General features: G+C 63.4%; 1 protein-coding gene across 7 annotated transcripts in view; it reads left to right on the top strand.

The window, feature by feature from the left end:
• Positions 1–18,427, top strand: part of NFATC1 (nuclear factor of activated T cells 1) — a 102,056-nt gene that overhangs the window by 59,400 nt on the left and 24,229 nt on the right. For 3 of the 7 annotated variants that reach the window (XM_060121839.1, XM_060121840.1, XM_060121846.1), the window contains 2 exons: positions 1,475–1,607; positions 12,570–13,235. In XM_060121839.1, the coding sequence (XP_059977822.1) occupies positions 1,475–1,607; positions 12,570–13,235 (799 nt within the window). Of the gene's footprint in view, positions 1–1,474; positions 2,034–12,569; positions 13,236–13,655; positions 14,350–18,427 lie in introns of those variants that run through there. The other 4 variants (XM_060121841.1, XM_060121842.1, XM_060121844.1 and 1 more) reach the window with 4 other exon arrangements.

Below are 18,427 nucleotides of genomic sequence, written 5' to 3'. Positions count from 1 at the left end.
CAGCTCTGTGCCGGGGGCCAGCATCACCTGCAGGGTCGCCTCATATCATTGAATTCTCAGAAAACAGCCCCCAAGGAGTGTCTTTCTCTTCCGGTTCCCTGCGCAGGTGGTGGAGCTAAGACTCAGAGGTGGCAGAGCCAGGGCAGAAACCCAGACCCGTCGGGCCCCAGCCAGGCTCCCGAACACGGGCCGCGTAGCTGGGGTGCAGACTCTCTGCAGGGGTCTGGCCGGGCGCACACCCTCACCCCCACTGGGTCCGTCCCCTTGGGGTTCCTTTGCTCAGGCAGGAGACCTGCGTGCTTGTGGCTTCTTCCAAATGGAATGAGGCTGTTAGAACAACAGGGGACATTGCCTGACGCAAGTGTGGCCCCAGGGGACGGAGCCCAGAGGGGGCTGCAGCCCGGGTCCCGGCCCCTCCGGCCCTGCCACTCGTGTGCCCTCAGCAGCAGGCTTCTGAGCCCCATTTCTTCACCTGGAAAGGGAAGAGGTTGCCCTGAAGTTCTCCTCAGTTTTGGTTAAACATTCTTCAGATTTCATTATTAACAGGATTCAATCAATTTTGCTGTTAAATTGGGTAACAGGCTACAGTTACTCTAATTAAAAAAAAAAGGGATGCCATGGATTTTTCGTATACATTTTCCTACTTGTTAACCGAAATCATATGACAAAAAACCTTGAAGAAACTTTCTGGATGTGAACTCTCCTCCCCACCCCCAAAGCAAGGGCACCTCCTTGGCGCCAAGGACAGGCCCTCACGTGGACGCCCGGTCTCGGCACACGGACCCCAGCCTGCTTCCTTGTCCCACACGCGTGCTGCCCCACGGCGACCTGTGTTTATACCTGTACTTGAAAGGGCCACTTTTGTAAACGTGTCGCTGACTTTTCATTGAAAACATGGAAAGGTAACAGCAGCTTCCGCAAGCCACCCTGATGCATCCGTGCCTGACTGTCCGCCCCCCCAAGTTCGCTGAGTCCGACTCTCCCGTCCCCTTCGATTTGAGAGGGTCATGGCTTGGGCTTTGGGCCGTCGGCACAGAACGTCTGCGGCGAGCACTTCCCCTGGGTCTTCGTTGCCAGTTACCTGAACTGCTGCTCCCGGCTTCCCCAGGAGCACCAAGTCGGTGAATGTGGGCTTAGTTTTCTGAAGGTCATGCCCTGGCGTGAGGGCAGAGGGGTGTGGGGTCTTGTGGAGACTTCCCTGCCCGATAGCGGGCCCGCTCTTAGCATCTGTGCTCACGGCTTCTCTCCTGGGCCCAGTCGGTGGCATCGTAGGTGAAGCCCCCGCCTCCCTACCTCGCACACACCCCAGCCCACCTTTCGGCTCTGCTGGGAGGAATCAGGGTCCCTGCAGGCTCTCAGGGTGGCCTCTCTGAAGGGGAAACCTGCCGTGTGTTTCACACTCCGGGAGGGCCTGGGTGTGTCTGTGCGTTTGCGAGATGCTCACCGCCCCCTCCTTCTGCCGCTTTCTCTCTAGAATTCGCTGGTGGTGGAGATCCCGCCTTTTCGCAACCAGAGGATAACCAGCCCGGTCCAAGTCAACTTCTACGTCTGCAACGGGAAGCGGAAGAGGAGCCAGTACCAGCACTTCACCTACCTGCCCGCCAATGGTAACGCTCTCTTTCTAACCCTAAACGCTGCGAACCAACCCACGGGGTGCTTTTCCTGAAAGAAAATCAGGAACCCTGACACGTGGTGGCTTCAGACCGTGTGGTCGCGCTGCACGCCCGAGCTGTTACCGTCCTGTTAGCAAGATCACGTCGTCGGTTCCTTCCAGAGAAAAGTGGAGCTTTCAGTGTATTTTCCTTCGTTACTCTTGGGGCTGGGGGCTGCATTTGGGGATAATTACTGATCATTTTGCTAGCTGCTTGCAGATATACAACCGCCAAGGGGGAAAAGGTGCAGCTCTTCTGTACACAGAAGCTGAGGTGGCCTCGGTGTGAGTTTAAATTCTAGAGATGTTTAAGGCGGAGAAGCAAATAGTTATCATGATTTTGCAGGTGCCTTTAGAAATAAACCCTTGTATGAAGCCTGAAGGCTGGTGGTTGGTGTGATCATTAACTGACGGTAATGATTTCTGTCCTCGAGCTAACGTCCCACAGAAAACTCCTGGTTGGATAATTGCGTCTCCGGTGACCAGGGGGCTTGCGCTCCCAAACACCCTTCACTCGACCAGAAAGCACCTCGTTCAGGTTGTCCGCTCACACGCTCTGAGGATGGTTTCTTGGCCTGAAAAAGACCTGTGTGTGTACCTTCTCCACTTTTCAGGCTGTTTTCTGAAGGAGGACAGCATCGTGTGTTGTTTCGCTTCTGAACTAGTAGAAAGTTGTTTCTCGGTGTTGCCCAGACCCGAGGCCTGGCGCCTGGGGCCCATGCCGCCCTCCTCCAGGCCGGCAGGGTGTGTGTCCAGAGAGGGCCGCGTCCTGATTCACCTGTGTCACGTAAGCACAGCTGTGCCGACGGTCTTGTCATACTGTGACTGCTGTTTTAAAAACTTGAGATTCATGTAACCTAGGAGGGAAACCACGCACTGGGACTGATTGCGAGAGCGGCCATGTCATCACCTTAGTAAAAGCAAGACGTTTTTGAAGGCTTCGGTCTCCTCCTAGTGTGAAATGTCACGTACGATAGACGAGGTGATAGAAAGCCCTGGAAAACCCGAGGGGATAGCAAGCAGAATCAACTGCTTTTGGGGCAGACGCTAGCCACGCCTGTCCAGGCTTGAATAACGTGGTCTCGTGCTCATCACGTCACGAGCGTGTACGTGAACAGACCTGCAGGAGTGTGCGTTGCCGTGGGGCCGTCTGGGGGGGCCCCTCTGGGACTTCTGGGATGGGTACTGCGCACTCCACTAATCCTGCCTGTTCTCGGATGTGGTACTACACTCCTTACAGCAGAAAATACTCAGTCTTTGTTTGGAAATGTAATGATCGTGTCCTAATTAAAATTCAAGCATGGTTGACTAAAAATTGAATGCTTTAAAGAAAACCTAGGCTTATGAAGAAAAATTCCTTTCTAAAGCAGTTTAGAAATCAGCTCGAACATCATTTCCTGCAGTTCCTGCTCGAAGTTCACCTCCCGCTTAACACAGACGCCCCCAGTCAGAGGGAGGGTGTCTGCGTGCAAACCGGGTCCCCCTTTCGGGGGGGGTACCGAGGCCCCCAGAGACACGTCACTGAGATCCTGGGGCAGGGCTGTCGAGGGGCCACCGTCTCCCCCCAACCCTACAGCTGCCGTTCAGTCCTGCAGGCTCCCTCCCGCCAGGGGCTGACCTGCCCCCCGCTCCGCACCCCTTCACCCCCGTGTCAGCCCAGCACAGCCATCGCTCATGCTGTGTGGACCGTCACCCGGACCCCCCGGTCCCTCGAGCTGGTGACCCAGCCCCGCCCACAGAGCCGTCCGTCCGTCTGTCCCTCCGGAGCATGGCTCTCTGGCTCTGTGGCCTGTGCTGCTCTCATCAGGCCCTGGTCTCCCTTCACTTCTCTCCTGGAAATCTGCCCCATCCCCAGGGGGTCGAGGGGTCCATGCCACCCACGCCCGAGAGCCCCGGTCCTGCCCTGCCTTCCTGGGTGGCCGTGCCCCGTGGGGCTGTGAGCTCCCTGGGAGCAGGGACCCAGCCGGCCCTGACTCCGTGCCCAGATCGTGGGGACCGTCCTCCTGTGCTTTTCTTTTGTGAACAATAAATGCACCAGTGCAAGAGCAGAGCTCGAGCTCCCAGCTTTAGGCTTGGTGTTTTTTCTCGCGGTCGCTTCTGCCCCCTGCAGCTTCGGGCTGAGTCTTCACGCGGCTCAGCAGGTGGTGTTGGTTAGGGGCCAGGTGGGCACCTCCTTCCCACGTCTGGTCCCAGCCTGTCCTTACCCTCCGAAGCCTCCGCCGCAGAGAAGCCTACCACCCCGCCGCCCGCCGTCTGACACATCATTAGTGTCGTTGTTCAAACCGCAAGGAAGCCCGGCTGCGGGTCTGCGTGGGGCCTGGGCAGCTAGGGCCGCTCCCCGTCTCTGGGGGCCGTGTTTGGGGGAAAGTCTCCAGGTGCGTGTAGGATGCCCTGAGCGGGCAGAGTGTGTACAGCGGGGGTTCCTGGTGGGAACGTCAAGGGCAGAGCAGAGAAGACAGCCGGGCAGTTGCAGGAGAGGCCACGGACCCACCCACGTGCAGCCAGGGAGGTTTTCCTCAGTTTCTTGTTTGTCGCTGTCTGGGTTTAACCGCAGTCTCCTGAAAGAAAGCGTCCGCTCTCTCCAGCGCTGTGAGCTGAGGGGCCCTGGTACCTGTCACGAGGCCGAGACCCCGGGGAAACAGCCCCAGTTGAAGAGGGAAAGCAGCCTACTCTGTGGGGAGCGGCCCCTGGGTTCGGGGGGACGATGGCGTCCACACTGGCTGTGTCCCCAGGGCTTCCGTTTCCGACGCTGCCCAGTGACCCCGGGACGAGCAGGCAGGGACGGCAGCTCACACACTAGGGGGGAATCCCAGCCAATGACTTCAGAGTCATGGGCCAAAGTCAGCATGTTCCTAGAACGAGGAGGTCAGTCATGACAGATCTTCGGGCCTGGAGGGTCTGCCTGTTCCCCTGAGATGTGTCTGGCTGGTCCCCAGGAGCGCCTGCAGTGGCACCAGGCCCCCTGCCCACCTGTGGCTCGGGGTGAGGGTCCTGGAGCTTCACCAGAGTCAGCCAGGGAGGCCCTGGGGGTGTTGATCCTGGGCCTAAAGCCCACCCGACACTCCCACCTGAAGGCTGAGGGGAGCCGGGTGGGTCCCGGTGCAGGCCGGCGGGAGCCGGGACGGGGCGCCCGCTGTGGCTGGCGGCACGGCCGCTGCCCATGGGCCTTTTGGAACCTTCCTGAGTCAGCTCAGTGGCGTGGCGACCGCGTGGCGGTGAGCGTGCATTGGAGGGGGACGGTGCACAGCTACGCACGTCGGGCTCATGCAGGCGCTGTGATGCGCCTTCTCCTGGGAACTCCCGCGTCCCGGAGGCCGCTGTTAGTAAATTGCCAATTTTCGGGCGCTCTCGCTGTTCCAGCAGGAGAACGAGGGACCGATGTTTTCATTTCTTTCCACGTTAAACCTGCCGCCGCAGAGAGGCAGGGAACTGGCTGCCCCACCGGGCCCCCCGGGAGGGACGAGTCAGGGCCGGGCCGGGGCCCGTGGGGAGGGTTTGGAAGCCGCCCTTCCCCGCAGCGCTCTCCACGGGCCTGAGCTCCTCACGGTGTGTCTGGTTCGCACGCCGCTGGCCTCCCCGTGAGGTGTCCAGACCCGGTGGCAGGAGAGCCCAGGCGTGTGAAGGGGAGGAGGCTTCCCCTCTAAAGGCCACCACGGGGTCAACTCTGTCGACCGTCCTGACAGACACCGGCCTGAGGCCCCCGACGTGGCCTTGAATCCGCAGGGAGGGGTTTGAGCTTGGAACAGAGTAGGACGAGGGGGTGAATCGTGGGGCCTGAGCTGCTGGGAAAGAAGGCGAGTGCCCTTTCCGTGGGGGGGCCACACCCAAGGCTCCCCCACTGAGACCATCACCCGTGGCGGAACAGCGAGGGGGAGGGTGGTTTTGATCAGATCCCTGAGGGCCACGGCCACCGACTGCAAAGGCAACGCGATGCGGGAGTGAGGCCGGACCCCCAAGAAGTCTGAGCACAGCCTTGCGGAGGGAAGACCTGGTGACCCCTTCCCCCGGGGACCGGGGCCTGCCCACGACAGCGCGCGGCGCGGGGGTTACCCCAGCACGGCCCCCCGCCAAGTCACAGCCCTCTGTGCACAGCTGCTCGGGTCAAACCACAGGAGAGTGAATCGCATTCCCTTCGGACGCAGCACTGGCAACAGCGGGTGAAGTCCGAGCGGCGCGTTTGCTGGCTCGTGCGCTCTGCTCTGCCCGAGGGCCGTGGCCAGCCCAGCCGCGGGGAGCCGGAGCCCCGGGTAAGGGCCCTGGAGCCATGGGGCTGGTGCCACAGACGGCGCGGCCGCCACACCTGCTCACGCCCCGCCTGCCGCGACAGAGCTGTCTCCCGGTGTCCACTCGACGCTCCCGCGGAGGCTGCCAGGCAGCACCCCCAGAAAGGCGGGGAGGACCTGAGAGAGGACGGGCCACCCCGTCTGGCTTGGCGGGCACTGCCGCCACCGCGGAGCTGGGGTCTCGGCGGAGTCTGTGGTGTCTCGGTCAGGAGGTTCCTGCCATGCGCCCAGAGCCTTGTCCTCTGGGAACCAGAGGACCTGGCGCAAGTGCTGGCTGTGCTGGGGGAGGGGGGGTAGGAGCTTGTGCCTGCCGTCACGCGGCGGTGGGGTCTGTGAGTCCCCTCCTCGTCCTCCGGTCCATCCGCCCCAGCCCCCTCTCGGCCCTGGACGCAGACGTGGGCGCCCGCTTGCTGAGGGCCGGCGGTGCAGAAGGCTCCTGCCACCACGTCTCCGGCCTCAGAAAAGTCGCGCCCTGAAGCTGCCCTGCTGGCGTTTGTGTCCGCGGCTCACGCGTAACAAACAGAAGACGGTCTGAGCTTCGTTCTCCGTTCTCCGGGCTCGGGGCAACCTCTTCTGCACGGGGCGGTGGCCGCAGCCGAACCGCTGACGCCTTGGTGGGAGGGGCGGGGGGCGGTCACGGGGGGCGTCCTCGCCTGCGGGGGATGCTCAGCGCCCGTACACCCCCTTCTCGCCATGTCCCCCGTGCACAGCGAGACCCTCTCTCCCTCTTAAGACCACAGCCCTATGGCATCAGGGCCCCTCCAACCTCGTTGAACCCGACTCCTTTCCTAATGGCCCATTTCCAGACACAGTCACCCTGGAGTTAGGGCTTCAGCCCCCGCGTCTGGGGGACAGTTCAGTCGGCAGCAGCACCCCTGGCCTGTCCGAGGCCAAAGAGCTGGGCTGTGGCCCCAAGCCTGAGCCCTGGCCCCGCTGCTCCCTGTGCTAGTGGGTTGGGAAGAGGGAGGGCCCTGCACCGCTGTCCCCGTGTGGGGCGGCTGGGTGCCGCGGCCCTTACGGCTCGTTGGGTCCCTCACCACCGCTTAGGTGGCCGTCACGTCTGTGTTACACCTGGAAAGGCGAGGCCTGTGGGTCACAGGATCAGCCCCAGGGCCGCGCAGCCGGCGGGTGCCTGCCGGGGCTCTGAGTTCATCCACCTGAGAGCAGCGCAGACGTTCGCCCTCGTCCCAGGTGTGGCCACGTCTGTGCGTCCGTCCGTGTGTGCAGGACACTAGCTGTGCGTGTAGGAGGAGTGCCTGCTTTTCTCTTGGTGCAGTTTCGGGCTGGCCTGCTCTTCTGCGTCCGTTTTGCCTTTGTTCTTCACTCGCCTGCGTCTGGACGCCGTGCGAACTGCCAGAGATGCGAACGTCTGTAAACCCTGAGCTCCGGGGACTCACAGAGGAGCTTGTGTCACAGGCGCGAAAAGTCTTCTGAATAAAACAGTTGGGTTCCCGTGGTTCTGATACTCAAGAGGGCCGAGGCCCAAATGTCTCCCCTGTAGCTGCCAGGCAGTCGGCCTTGGCCTCCCGGGGGTCAGAGGACGGGCGTCCCGTGGTCGGACCCCTGGGCCGTGGCCTTGGCCTCCCGGGGGTCAGAGGACGGGCGTCCTGTGGTCGGACCCCTGGGCCGTGGCCTTGGCCTCCCGGGGGTCAGAGGACGGGCGTCCCGTGGTCGGACCCCTGGGCCGTGCTCTTAAGGTGGTGGAGGGCGCCCAGCTCCTCCTGCTTCGTGTGCGGGTCCTGGTCTGGGCACGAGCCCCAGGCGCACAGGTGTGAGGGGAGCCTGGGACGGCTGCTGTGCTCCACCTGTCTGCCCGGGGACGGTGGGAAGGTGATGGCGTGATTCACGAGAGACGGCGTCCTTCTGTGTAACGGCCGGCAGGCCAGGGTGTGAGCCCCGCTCCCCGGCAGGGGTCATGTCACACTGCCCCCTGGCTTCTCCATCCACGTGGGATCCTGGGGGTCAGGCTGAGTTGAGGACCCCAGGCCTCAGTTCTGCCCCAGGTCCTGGTACCGGCCCAGGGCCGAGTGGCCGTGAGCCCAGGGCCTCTGCTGCCCTTGTCTGATCTTCCGTTAAATCAGCCATTTGCAAAATCCACTGAACCCCGGGGTGAAGGGCAGGGTGTGGACGTGGGCACCGATTCCCATGGGTGGATGCCATCTGAGAGGCGTCGGGAGGGCGTGCGGATGGGATGGGGCAGCTGTGCCTGGGGGGCCACGTGTCCACCCCGCGCCCTGCGGACAGAGCAAGGCTCACACTGCTTGGCCACGTGAGTGACACGGCAGTGCGGCCGCGTCTGTGAACCGCGAGGACCTGGAGAGCGTCCACCCGAGGAGGTGCGGGTCTGGCAGCGGATCCGGAAAGGCGGCCGGACCTGCCTGGGCCTCCCCAATCCCACTGGGTGGCCAGCAGGCGGGCCCACGGCCGGGCAGGTCCCCTTCGTCCCCAGAGGAGGCGGGAGGCACCCTCTGCTTTCGGTGCGTTTAGACTCTGTAGGTGCCTGGGGGTAGCGGGCGCATGTGCCCCGGGTCCCGCGTCTGCTCCACGTCTGCCGGGAACTGCCCCCACCTGGCACTGAGGCGCTGGGGTCTCTGTCCTGGTCACTGTCCCTGGGCTGTGCGGAGCCCTCAGGGCAGGCAGGGTGGGGATTATCTCCGTTAAGTGCACAGGAGTCTGTGCCCAAAGGGAGTTCGTAGTGGTGGCCTCGTGCTGGGGCCTCCAGAGGTGGGATTGGCCCACTGCGCGGGTGCGGAGAGGCTGCAAATGCAGGGGAGGGCGTCTGAGCCGAGCAAGGAGGCCCAGCTCGGCTGGGTCACCAAGGACTCGTGCGCACGCGAAGGCCCGGAGGCTGCGGTGGGGAGGGGTCCCGCCCGGGTCGAGTCTCCACCCGACCGTGGGAAGAATCCAGTGGGTCCCGACGCCATGGGAAGGTGATGCATTTCCTGAGCCCTCGCCTCGCGCCCTCGGCCGGGTCTGGCCCACAGAGGCCCCCCAAGATCGTCTTGCTGAGACTTTCCCAGAAAGACCCCCAGGGCAAAGAGGGAGTGAACGCGGGTGCCACAGGGCAGCTTTAAACAGGTCATAAGCCGCGGACATTGAAGCGGCCAGCAGCACAGATGCCCGATCGCTCCTGCCCTCCGCCAGCCCCCGGGATCGCAGGGCCCAGGCTGGCCGCGTGGCATGTAAATCAGGCCCACGGCCGTTTCCCCGGCTGCACCTCCGAAGCCGGCAGAGCAGACAGGGTGAGGGTTTTTAGAGAGCTCGGGGGACCCTGGACGAAAGGGGCGAGCTGGCCCTCGTGCTGGCTGAAAATCCGGTGCAGGAGAGAGGCACCCAGCAGGGCTTTAACTTAACCTGCTAGACACGTATTTTCTTAAGGTCTAGAGCTCTGAGCCTCAGCGCGCTGATGCAGAGCTTAACCCTTGCCATTCTGGACGCCACAGGCCACACGGGCAGCTTTCGAATCCCCCCCCCCCCGGGTCATATGGGTTTGTCGGGGCTGTGTTTAGTGACAGCTGTGCCCACTGGCCGTTTCTGGATGATTCTGGTTGGAGGCTGCCCCCAGCTCCGCAGTGCCGTCTGCAGAGCCACGTCCTGGAGCCTGAGGCTGTAGGACCAGAGGCAGGGCCGCTTGTTCCTGGGAGAGGCCGTCTTGCCTGTGCTGGAGCTGACGGCCACCTTCACACCCTGGGCATTGTAGCGGGAAGCGTGCGCGGCACATCACATGTTCTCTTACAGGCGAGGACGTGCATCTGTGTCAAGGTTGCCCTAGGCCGCTCCGCTACCCCCAGCCCGCCTCCCTGGGATGCCTAGCTCGGAGCAGGAGCCCGTGTCGGGCTGCACACAGAGCTTGGACCCAGCAGAGGCCCCTCCTTGAGGTGGGCTTCCACGCGGGGACCCCAGCCGGTAGGTGCTCGCGGCAGAAACCCCAGGTTGGGACTTCCCTGGTGGTGCAGTGGTTAAGAATCGGCCTGCCAATGCAGGGGACACGGGTTCGAGCCCTGGTCTGGGATCCCACACACTGCACAGCACCTAAGCCTGTGCGCTACAACTACTGAGCCTGCGTTCTAGAGTCCGTGAGCCACAACTACTGAGCCCACGTGCCACAACTACTGAAGCCCACGTGCCTAGAGCCCGTGCTCCACCACAAGAGAAGCCACCGCAATGAGAAGCCCACACACTGCAAGGAAGAGTGGTCCCTGCTCACTGCAACTAGAGAAAGTCCACACGCAGCAATGAAGAGCCAACACAGCCAAAAAGTAATAAACAAATAAATTAATTTAAAAGAAGGAACCCCTGGGCTGCAGAAGCTGCCGCCACGGGCGTGCGGATCGGGAGCGGAGAGACCCTTGGTCCTGAGGGGCCACCCGACGAAGCCACAAGTGCTCCTGCACTCGCGCCGGGACACGGGGCCAGAGGCGCACCGAGTCTGGGGGCCCGGCCTGGGCTGTGAACAGCTCCTGTACCAAGTGCCCGCCCCTCCCCTGGGGCCTGCGGCCCTGCGTCAGGGCACGTTCACGTGGGGAATCTTCACACCCTTGCTCGGAGGAAGCCCTCGGAGCCACGGGAGACACATGCGGCTGCTGCCGGGACCTGCGGGCATTGCCCCCACGTGTGAGCCACACGGAGATCAGTGCCACTGAGGACGGCGGGCAGCGGCCCTTCTCGGTGTCCTGCCGGCAGCCAGTGACACCTTCCCTGGAATCCAGTCCTGCGGGGACCCGACCCCTCACGCAGAGCCCTAGCTGACTGTGAGAGAGAGAGGGAGAGAGGTCCCTTCCCCAGCAAAGGCCCGTGAGTGTGGGCACCGGGGCGGGCCAGGCCCTGTGGGTCGTCGGCCTGGCTGATGAAAGCAAATGCACACCCCCGCGGAGCACCCAGGGTGAGGACGCCCCGTGCACCCTCCGCGGGTTCGCCTGCCCCCGCCTGCACTGCCCACACCCACCGTGCTGGGTGCGTCCTGTCCAAGAATGCTGGGCACACCGGGGTCTGGGCGTCCGAGGCGCCGCGCCCTACAGCTCTCGGCCCGACGTGACTTTGGGGACGAGTGGCCGCCCGTGGCTCGGCCTGCAGGCAGCAGGGATACTTCCCGTGGCGGCCCCGCAATGACCATCACCCGCGTGCTTCCTCCCTGCCCTCCAGCTGTCAGCGCCGCCCGGGGACCAGGCGCCTCCCTGCCCAGCATGCAGACACGTCAGACGCGGGAAGAATGACGGGAAGCAGGGGCTGGGAAGTTGGCACAACGAGGGCAAGACTAAAGGAAACAGCTTCTCTGGGAATCCTGAGTCGAAAGCCCAGGGCCTGGAGATGCTCAGCGGAGTTACGTGCTCCTGCGTCAGTGGGTCTGGAGTGTCCCCTGGGTCCCAGCCGTGTGGCTACCGTGCTACCCAGGCGCCCCGCGGACAGGCTTCGCAAGAGGCCGTCTTCCTCGTCACGGCTGCTGTGGATTCGCAGGCGCCGGCTGTTCCGGAAGAGATGTGCATCCTTGCTGGCTCGAGACCTTTGTTAGAGCAAAGCTATGTTTGGGAGAGAACCTTTATTTACTTAAGGAGGAGGCTGGGATTGCGAGGGGCGTTCCCTCCGTGTGGCTGCCCCGGCCGCCGGGAATCCGGCAGCACACACACGAAGAGGTGAAAATGTGATTAGGGGGATCTGATGACAGCTCATTACCCATCCTGCGTTTGCCACGGCAGCGCCGGGCATCTGTTACGAATTTAACTGCACTCTTACCAGTCACTCGCAGGATAATCTGACCACCGGGATGTCTCCTGTAAACTGGTGTAAGAGGCAGGAACCAACGAGAAAACGGGACACAGGAAGTAAGCAAGGGCGGGAGTGGAGCCCCAGCCCCTGTGCAGACCCCACGGCACATCTGCTCACCTTCTCCCTGGCCCTCTCGGCGCCTGGTCGGGCCCACGGCCTGGAGGGGAGGGAAGGGGACCCTCCAGTGCCCATCATGCCCTCCTCCCAGCCCGGTTCTCGGCACCGCCGGCTTCCTAGCGAGGGGTGGACAGGGCAGTCGTCTGGAGGCCGTCCGGGGGCTTCCGGCTCTGCCCCAGGAGCCCGTGATCGCTGGTTGTATGTTGTCTCCAGTGGAAACGAAGCAGCAGGAGGGAGGGGTGCCGTATTTGCTCGTGTGGAACTGGTTTCCTTGTCGAGTGGCTGAAGGCTTCTCTCCTACAGCAAATGGACACTCATATTTTCTGTCAGATTTTTACTGACTTCCAAACGCCATCTTACCGTTCAGGTTCACCAAATGTCAGACATTTATCAGATAGGGCGTCAGTAGCAGCAGAAATGCAGTAGTACATCCAAGTTAAAAATGTCCCTTTGATTACTACAAATCCACGGGCCCTTGGGCCCAAGGCTTCTACTGCAGTTTGCGAATGGATTCTTCTAGCACATTAGTGCTGGGGGAGATTCCAAGGAAAACAGTGCTCTCGTATGAGAGCCAGCTGCAGCTTTCTGGGCCGATGACTCACACCCTCCTTTTAATCGGGTGGGAGAAGCAGGCAGGAGACACACAGGGACTCAGTCAAAGCGCTGTTTGTTTTCGGAGGGTATCCTAGCCACGGGCCCGCCCCGCGGCTCCCATCTGCAGCGCGTGTTTATTTAACTTCTTTTCTTTCTCGCAGTTCCAATCATAAAGACGGAGCCCAGTGATGACTACGAGCCTGCCCTCACCTGTGGACCAATGAGCCAGGGCCTGAGTCCGCTCCCCAAGCCCTGCTACGGCCAGCCGCTCGCCCTGCCGCCTGACCCGGGCTCCTGCCTCGCGCCCGGCTTCCCGCCCCGTCCGCAGAGCAGCGCCAGCCCCGAGCTCCACGACCTCTCCTGCGCCCCCTACGGCCCGGCCACGGCCGGCCCGGGCCGCGGCCCCCTCGGACTTCCGCGGCCAGTCGGCGGGGTCCTCGCCGGCCAGGAGGCGCCGAGACCCGCGGGCGTGCCCCCCGGGCCCCCCCAGCCGCCGCCCCCCGCCCCACTGCAGCCACAGGTGAGTCCGCCGTCGAGCGGTAGCTGCTCCCCGGGGTGCCGGCCAGCGCTCTGTCCCCACAGTCCCTCCTCTCCGCTGCCGCCCGGGACCCAAGAGCCCACCCGCCTGCAGCCCTGCGGCCCCGCGCGCCCCCCCGGGACGGGCCACCAGCAGCAGCAGCCGTCCGAGGTTCCGAGCAGCGAGCCTGCAGCCGCCCGGCCCCTGCCAGCGCCCGAGGTGCGTGAGGACAGTAATCATAGTCTGGCCCCCATTCCCGTAACGGTCAAGCGAGAGCCTCAGGAGCTGGACCCGCTGGACCTGGACGACGGTAAGTGCTCGCGGGCAGGCGTGCGGCCAGCCTGGCGCCGTGGGCCCGCCGCGGCAGGAGGGGCGCGTGCACCAGCCGCCCAGCTGGGGCGCGCCTGGCGTGTGTCCTGCGGGACGCCCCTGCCGCCCTCAGTGGCCCCTGGCGGCCGGCAGTGTTGCCGCCAGCCAGCGGGGTCGCGCAGCTCTGCCCGGTGGGGGCCTGTGGCTGTCGACCCTCGGGTACACTGTCCACGGGGCGACACGGGGAGAGCTCGGGGCGCCCGGGTGTGCCGGCCCTGGCCGCGTGGAGCAAGCGCCCCCGGGAGCTGACGTGCCCTGTGAGGAGGGAAGACCGCCTGGCCTCGGCCACGGCTCCAGCTTCTCGATGCCTAGTGTCCGATCCGCTTCTCTAGTCGCGTGAACCGTTCATGTATTCGCGCAGCTGAAAGTGAGCGACTGACACCCTGTTTGGCTCGTGAGAACACTGTAAGCACGTGACAGGCTTGTCGGAAGCTCAGTGATCAGGCGATGAGGTGCCGGTGGCTCCCTGGACCGGGGCTCGGGTCCCAGCGCGGCACCGGACTCCATGGAGACGCGTTCAGGGTGATTTGGAAACCAGGCGTCCTCGAGACACCTGCAGTCAGGCTAATTCGTGTAAAAATCTGAGCCCCAAGGTCTTCCTATAAAATGAGAGCAGAAGGCACCTCGTCGAAGGATTGTTTTTCTCTTTCATTTGGGAAAAGGTGCCGGGGGCCCCGTGATCTGGTGGGTGAGAGGTCACCGGTGCTCTCGTGGGCCCTGCGTGGACGGTCCGTCCGTGTGGGCCCACAAAGCCAGCCTGGAACAAGGCAGCGAGAACCCGTCCCCCAGAGGAAGCCGCACCGGGCTGGTCTCAGAACCTCTGCCTGAGGGGCCCCGGGACCACACGTGTGCCCCGAAAACAGCGGGCAGACGAGCGCCGTCGGCGGGTGCAGGGCCGGGAGAGCCCGTGGGGGACGGGGGCCCAAGCCCAGCCGTCTGCTCTCGCCCGAAAGCTGTGAGGCGGGGCAGGGCCTGGAGGAGGGAGACGGGCGCCTTCTGCGACCCCCGCCCTGACTCCAGCGGGACCACGGCGAGCTTGCTGGCGCAAAGCAGACCTGAGGGCCAGCGTCCAACCTCAGACACGGGCCCGCCTCGGCCGGACCCTGGGGTCAAAGGCGCCGGGGTGAGCGGGGGTGCGGAGCAGGGCCTCCTCCCGTCCTGACCGCCGTCCCGGTCCCATCGTGAGCGCAGGCGTCTGGTTAGGTGAGCCTGGCACCTCCTGGGCCGTGACCAAGCCCCTAAGGTTGCTGAGGGCCCAGAACGTGGTCCTCAAGGGAAGAGCCCCTGAACTCGGGGCGGTGCCTCTGAAAGCACGTCTGAGGGTGGGAGGGAGGGACCTGGCCTCTCGAGGGTCCCACCAGCACACCCTACAGAGGGGCCGCCTGCGTTTACAGAAGAAGGACACTTGAAAGCATGTGGCCTTGGTTCAGGAAAGAGCAGGGGAGGCCCTGGGAGGGGCCTCACTGCCCCCCGAGCAGACAGGGACCTGTGAGACCCTGAGGCCTGGGGTGGCCAAGCTGACGGGGTCCAGCCCTGTTGCTGGGCTGGGGGCTGCAGCCGGCGTTTCACCAGCAGGAAGGCCCCCGTGCTCCAGGCCCGCCTGCACCTGAGCGTCAGGCGGGGAGGCGAGCGGGGGCCCCGGGGGCACCTGCGGCCACTCCTGGGACAGCAGCTTCAGGGACTCGGTCCCGAAAGGATCCTCGTGGGCCCTGCTTTGTACTCAGCAGCCATCGCCCGGGCCAGCTGTCAACGCGGCCTTTCGGTTTTGGCCACGAGAGCGAAGTGACGTCGGTTTCCTTGGTCAGGATTGGGGTCACGGTGTGCGGCTTCCCCAGAAAGCGGTGAACGCGTGTCCGTGAACGTGCGTGTATCTTCACACCACCCCCACGCGTGACGTTTCGGTGCCACCCTGCTCGTCCCCAGTTAAAGCCACGCCAGGGTGGAGCCCTGAGCGGCAAAGAGTAAACGCTGCCCTGGCCCCGTTCCGAGGGGCCCCGCCACGTCCCTGTGGGTGGACATCCCCTGCGTGGACGCTGCGCCCAGCGTCCCCCCGAGCGGTCTTTCCCAGAGGGAGGCCCCCGAGGTGGAGGGAGGCCTCGGGTGCACACGCCGCGTGGCCGTGAGGCGGCCCCGCACGAGCCCAGCTTCCCTGCGGGGGGCTCTCGGGCCCGCGGGGTCGGTCTGAGCACACAGGCCGGAGGAACGGCCCTGGAAGTGGCCACTGAAAACTAAGGCTACGGGGCTTCTCTCCTGGAGTTGGAACCACACGCCTTCCGGTCAGGCGTCCGTCCCCGCGCAGGAAAGCAGTTCAAGTGTTTGTTGCTCAGTCTGAGCGGCTCAAGACTCCCCGCGTCCACAGGCAGTGAGCATAGAGAAGGGGCCTGGCTCTTGCTAGAAGGCTTGTAGTGGAAGCAGCAGGAAGCACGTCTGTCCTCGTGAGCGGGTGGCCGGAGCTGTCAGCTGCGTGCCGGGGGGCTCTTGGGGGACCTTGAGGCCACATCTCCGTGCTCACCGTGGTTCCTCCGCCTGGGACCCGCTTGCTCACTTGCTTACAGGAGCTGTGACGTAGACACAGGTCAGTCCCTCGTAAGTCCTCGAAAGACCGCCTAGTGCAGAATAAAGGCCCACATGGTGGGCGTGGGGACCTGAGTCCCCAGCGTCCTCGGCCCAGGGGCTGAGGGGCTCCGGGGCAGGTTCTTACTGATCCCTCCTGACGGGGATGGGGGGAGGGGTACGCCGGTGTCGTGGGGTGGGTGTGGGCCCCCGAGGTTCCTGTACAGCTTGGACGCCTTGAGTTGGCACCAGTGACCTGATCCTTGGCCGGTCCCACCGTTAAAGGTTTGTGGTTGAGGGGTTTGAAAGTTAGTTTGTTAAGAGGGACGATGTCCACACTCCCGCTTGTTCTGGGGGGAGGATGGCGTGCCTTGAGGGCGCGTGTACAGAGCGCGGCCCCCAAGGCCCGGGTGGGAGAGGGAGCCGGTCGGCCAGGCCGATCCCTGATTTAGAAAAGAGGCCCCTGTGAAAGGTTTGGAAGGGGGCCCGGGGAGGGGGTCGTCGCCTCACTCTAAGGCACACGCGACTTTCCTGGTATGTCTGGGTTTTAATTGGCAGCCCAGCCCAGGAAGGTGCAGAGAAGAGAAAGTGGAGACGAGGGCGAAAAACTAAATCAGAAAACTAGACGCTGATTTCAAGTGACCTTGACGTTAAAAGGCAGAGACTTCATCGTTGTCATTTACACCCAGGGAGAGGCGAGTAGTTGGGGTGGCTGACGACAGGGACCAGGGAACAAGGACCAGGAGGGGGCGCAGGGGGAGGAGGGAGGGGGCGATTCAGGCTGTGCACGGCGGCCCCTCCCCAGGCCTCGTCTCAGCAGGACGGGGTAGCTGGTGCCGGGGGCCGCTGGCGGATACGACCTGCTTGTCGCCTGGGCTTTGCCCCGAGAGCCGTGGCGCCGTTCCCCCAGGGCAGGAGGGACCAGCTGTGCACCACGGCTCACACAGCGAACTCAGCCCCGTGTCACTTGCAGGCGCGCAGAGCCATTGCGCGTCACGACCCCAAGGTGACAGGTTAGGTGACATCCCGCCTGGCCCCGCCCCTCACCACCACCGCCCTCAGGGCTGTCAGAGGCTGATGGGAGCCGAGGCTGCAGTGACTCTGGCCCTTGCTTGCTTCGTGGGTGCAACCACTCTGAGTCGGGGGCGATTGGGCTTCCTCGGGCTTGTTTGTGATGCCAATGGCGCCAGGTCTGTGAGGGGTGAGAGCTTATCTCACACGTGTTCTGGTTTTTTATTTGGGTTTTTTGCTTTCCAGGAACGTAGAATGAAAAAGGCAACAATAGGATATTATGTCCAGCTCCAGAGAGCCTGGGGCATCTGGGGCCCGTAAATGAACCATTTAGAGACCGCAAAGCAGCCGTGCCTTACGCAGGGGCCAGCTGCTCAGCGTGCGGAGCGGCTCCCCAGATGCGGCGGGTTAACGCACGTCCCAAGCCTCCACTTACCTCGAGGAGCAATTTGAGTGCACGAGGACTCGCCTCAGATGAACCCCGACCTGTCGATAGGGTTTCTTTTTTTTTTAGTTGTTTCTACTCTTTGGTTTTGTTTCAAAAGCGTCTGGACCATAAATAGTTCCCATTATGATTTATTCCTTAGTTCAACAGTATTCGTGAAACATGCTCTCCGCTCGGACGTCTCGATCGTGGCGGTACCACGGCACAGCTTTTCTTTTAAAAATTAGCCTTATGGGCCTCACTTATTTTGAATGTAGATGAAATGTGTCATAAAAGCCACACGTGAGCCATTTCCGTGGTGGGACTTTTGGGACCCGCCCCTCGCAGAGCTGCGCTACGCGACCGCACAGCAGCACCCCTCTCTGGGTGACGGGTTGTCCTTGACCGACACACGTGTGAATGTGGGCGGCTCACACACACGCGCACGGTAGTCCGTGTGCCGCTTGCGTACATCTGCTGGAAAGCCATCGTGAACGTCCCTGAAGCTCGCAGAGTTTATCCAGCCAGCGTTAACGTGAAGCGGCCCCGTTTTGCTGACATGAGGGTCCCCCTTTGCAACCCAAGCGACGGCTCCCGGGGTGTCGGTTTGTCTGCCACCGTAGCAGCCCCTCCGCGTCATGCCCCGCCCGCCCTGCGGCCTTGGCCACGGTCGGCCCTTTCGGTCCCCTGCAGGGGCTCTCGGGTTTCCACAGGTCTAGATGTCATTAGAACAGCAAGCAGGTGGAGCAGGAGGCCAGGACCGTGTCTGCCCCGGGTCTGGCTGTGCGTCCCCCGCGTCCCCCCTTCTTTCCTGAGCCTGGGCTGCTCTGGGGGAGGACACGGTGCTTTCCTCATGGAAAGTCTTACTAACCTGGCCCAGGGCCCGGCTCTGAGGCCTTCCCCGCTCCTGGTGATGATGGAAAGAGCCTGCCTTGCAGGTCAAACGCAAGGGCTTGTTAACACTGCAGACGTGGGCTGCTACCCGGGGGTGGGAGGACGCATTCAGCCGTGCACGCGGTTCCTGAGGGTCAGTCCTTAAGGCCCGGGCCCCTGGGGTACCACCAGAGGCGGCGGATGCTGGTGGCGCGCTGACCCGCAGGCTTTATCTCCTGAGGTGGAGTCCACCGGGGCCCGGGCTGAAGCTG

The sequence above is a fragment of the Lagenorhynchus albirostris genome, chromosome 14 (genome assembly GCF_949774975.1).
Source record: "Lagenorhynchus albirostris chromosome 14, mLagAlb1.1, whole genome shotgun sequence".
Classification (NCBI taxonomy): domain Eukaryota; kingdom Metazoa; phylum Chordata; class Mammalia; order Artiodactyla; family Delphinidae; genus Lagenorhynchus; species Lagenorhynchus albirostris.
Note: the sequence above shows the minus strand (reverse complement) of the source record. Positions and strands in the feature narration are given on the sequence as shown.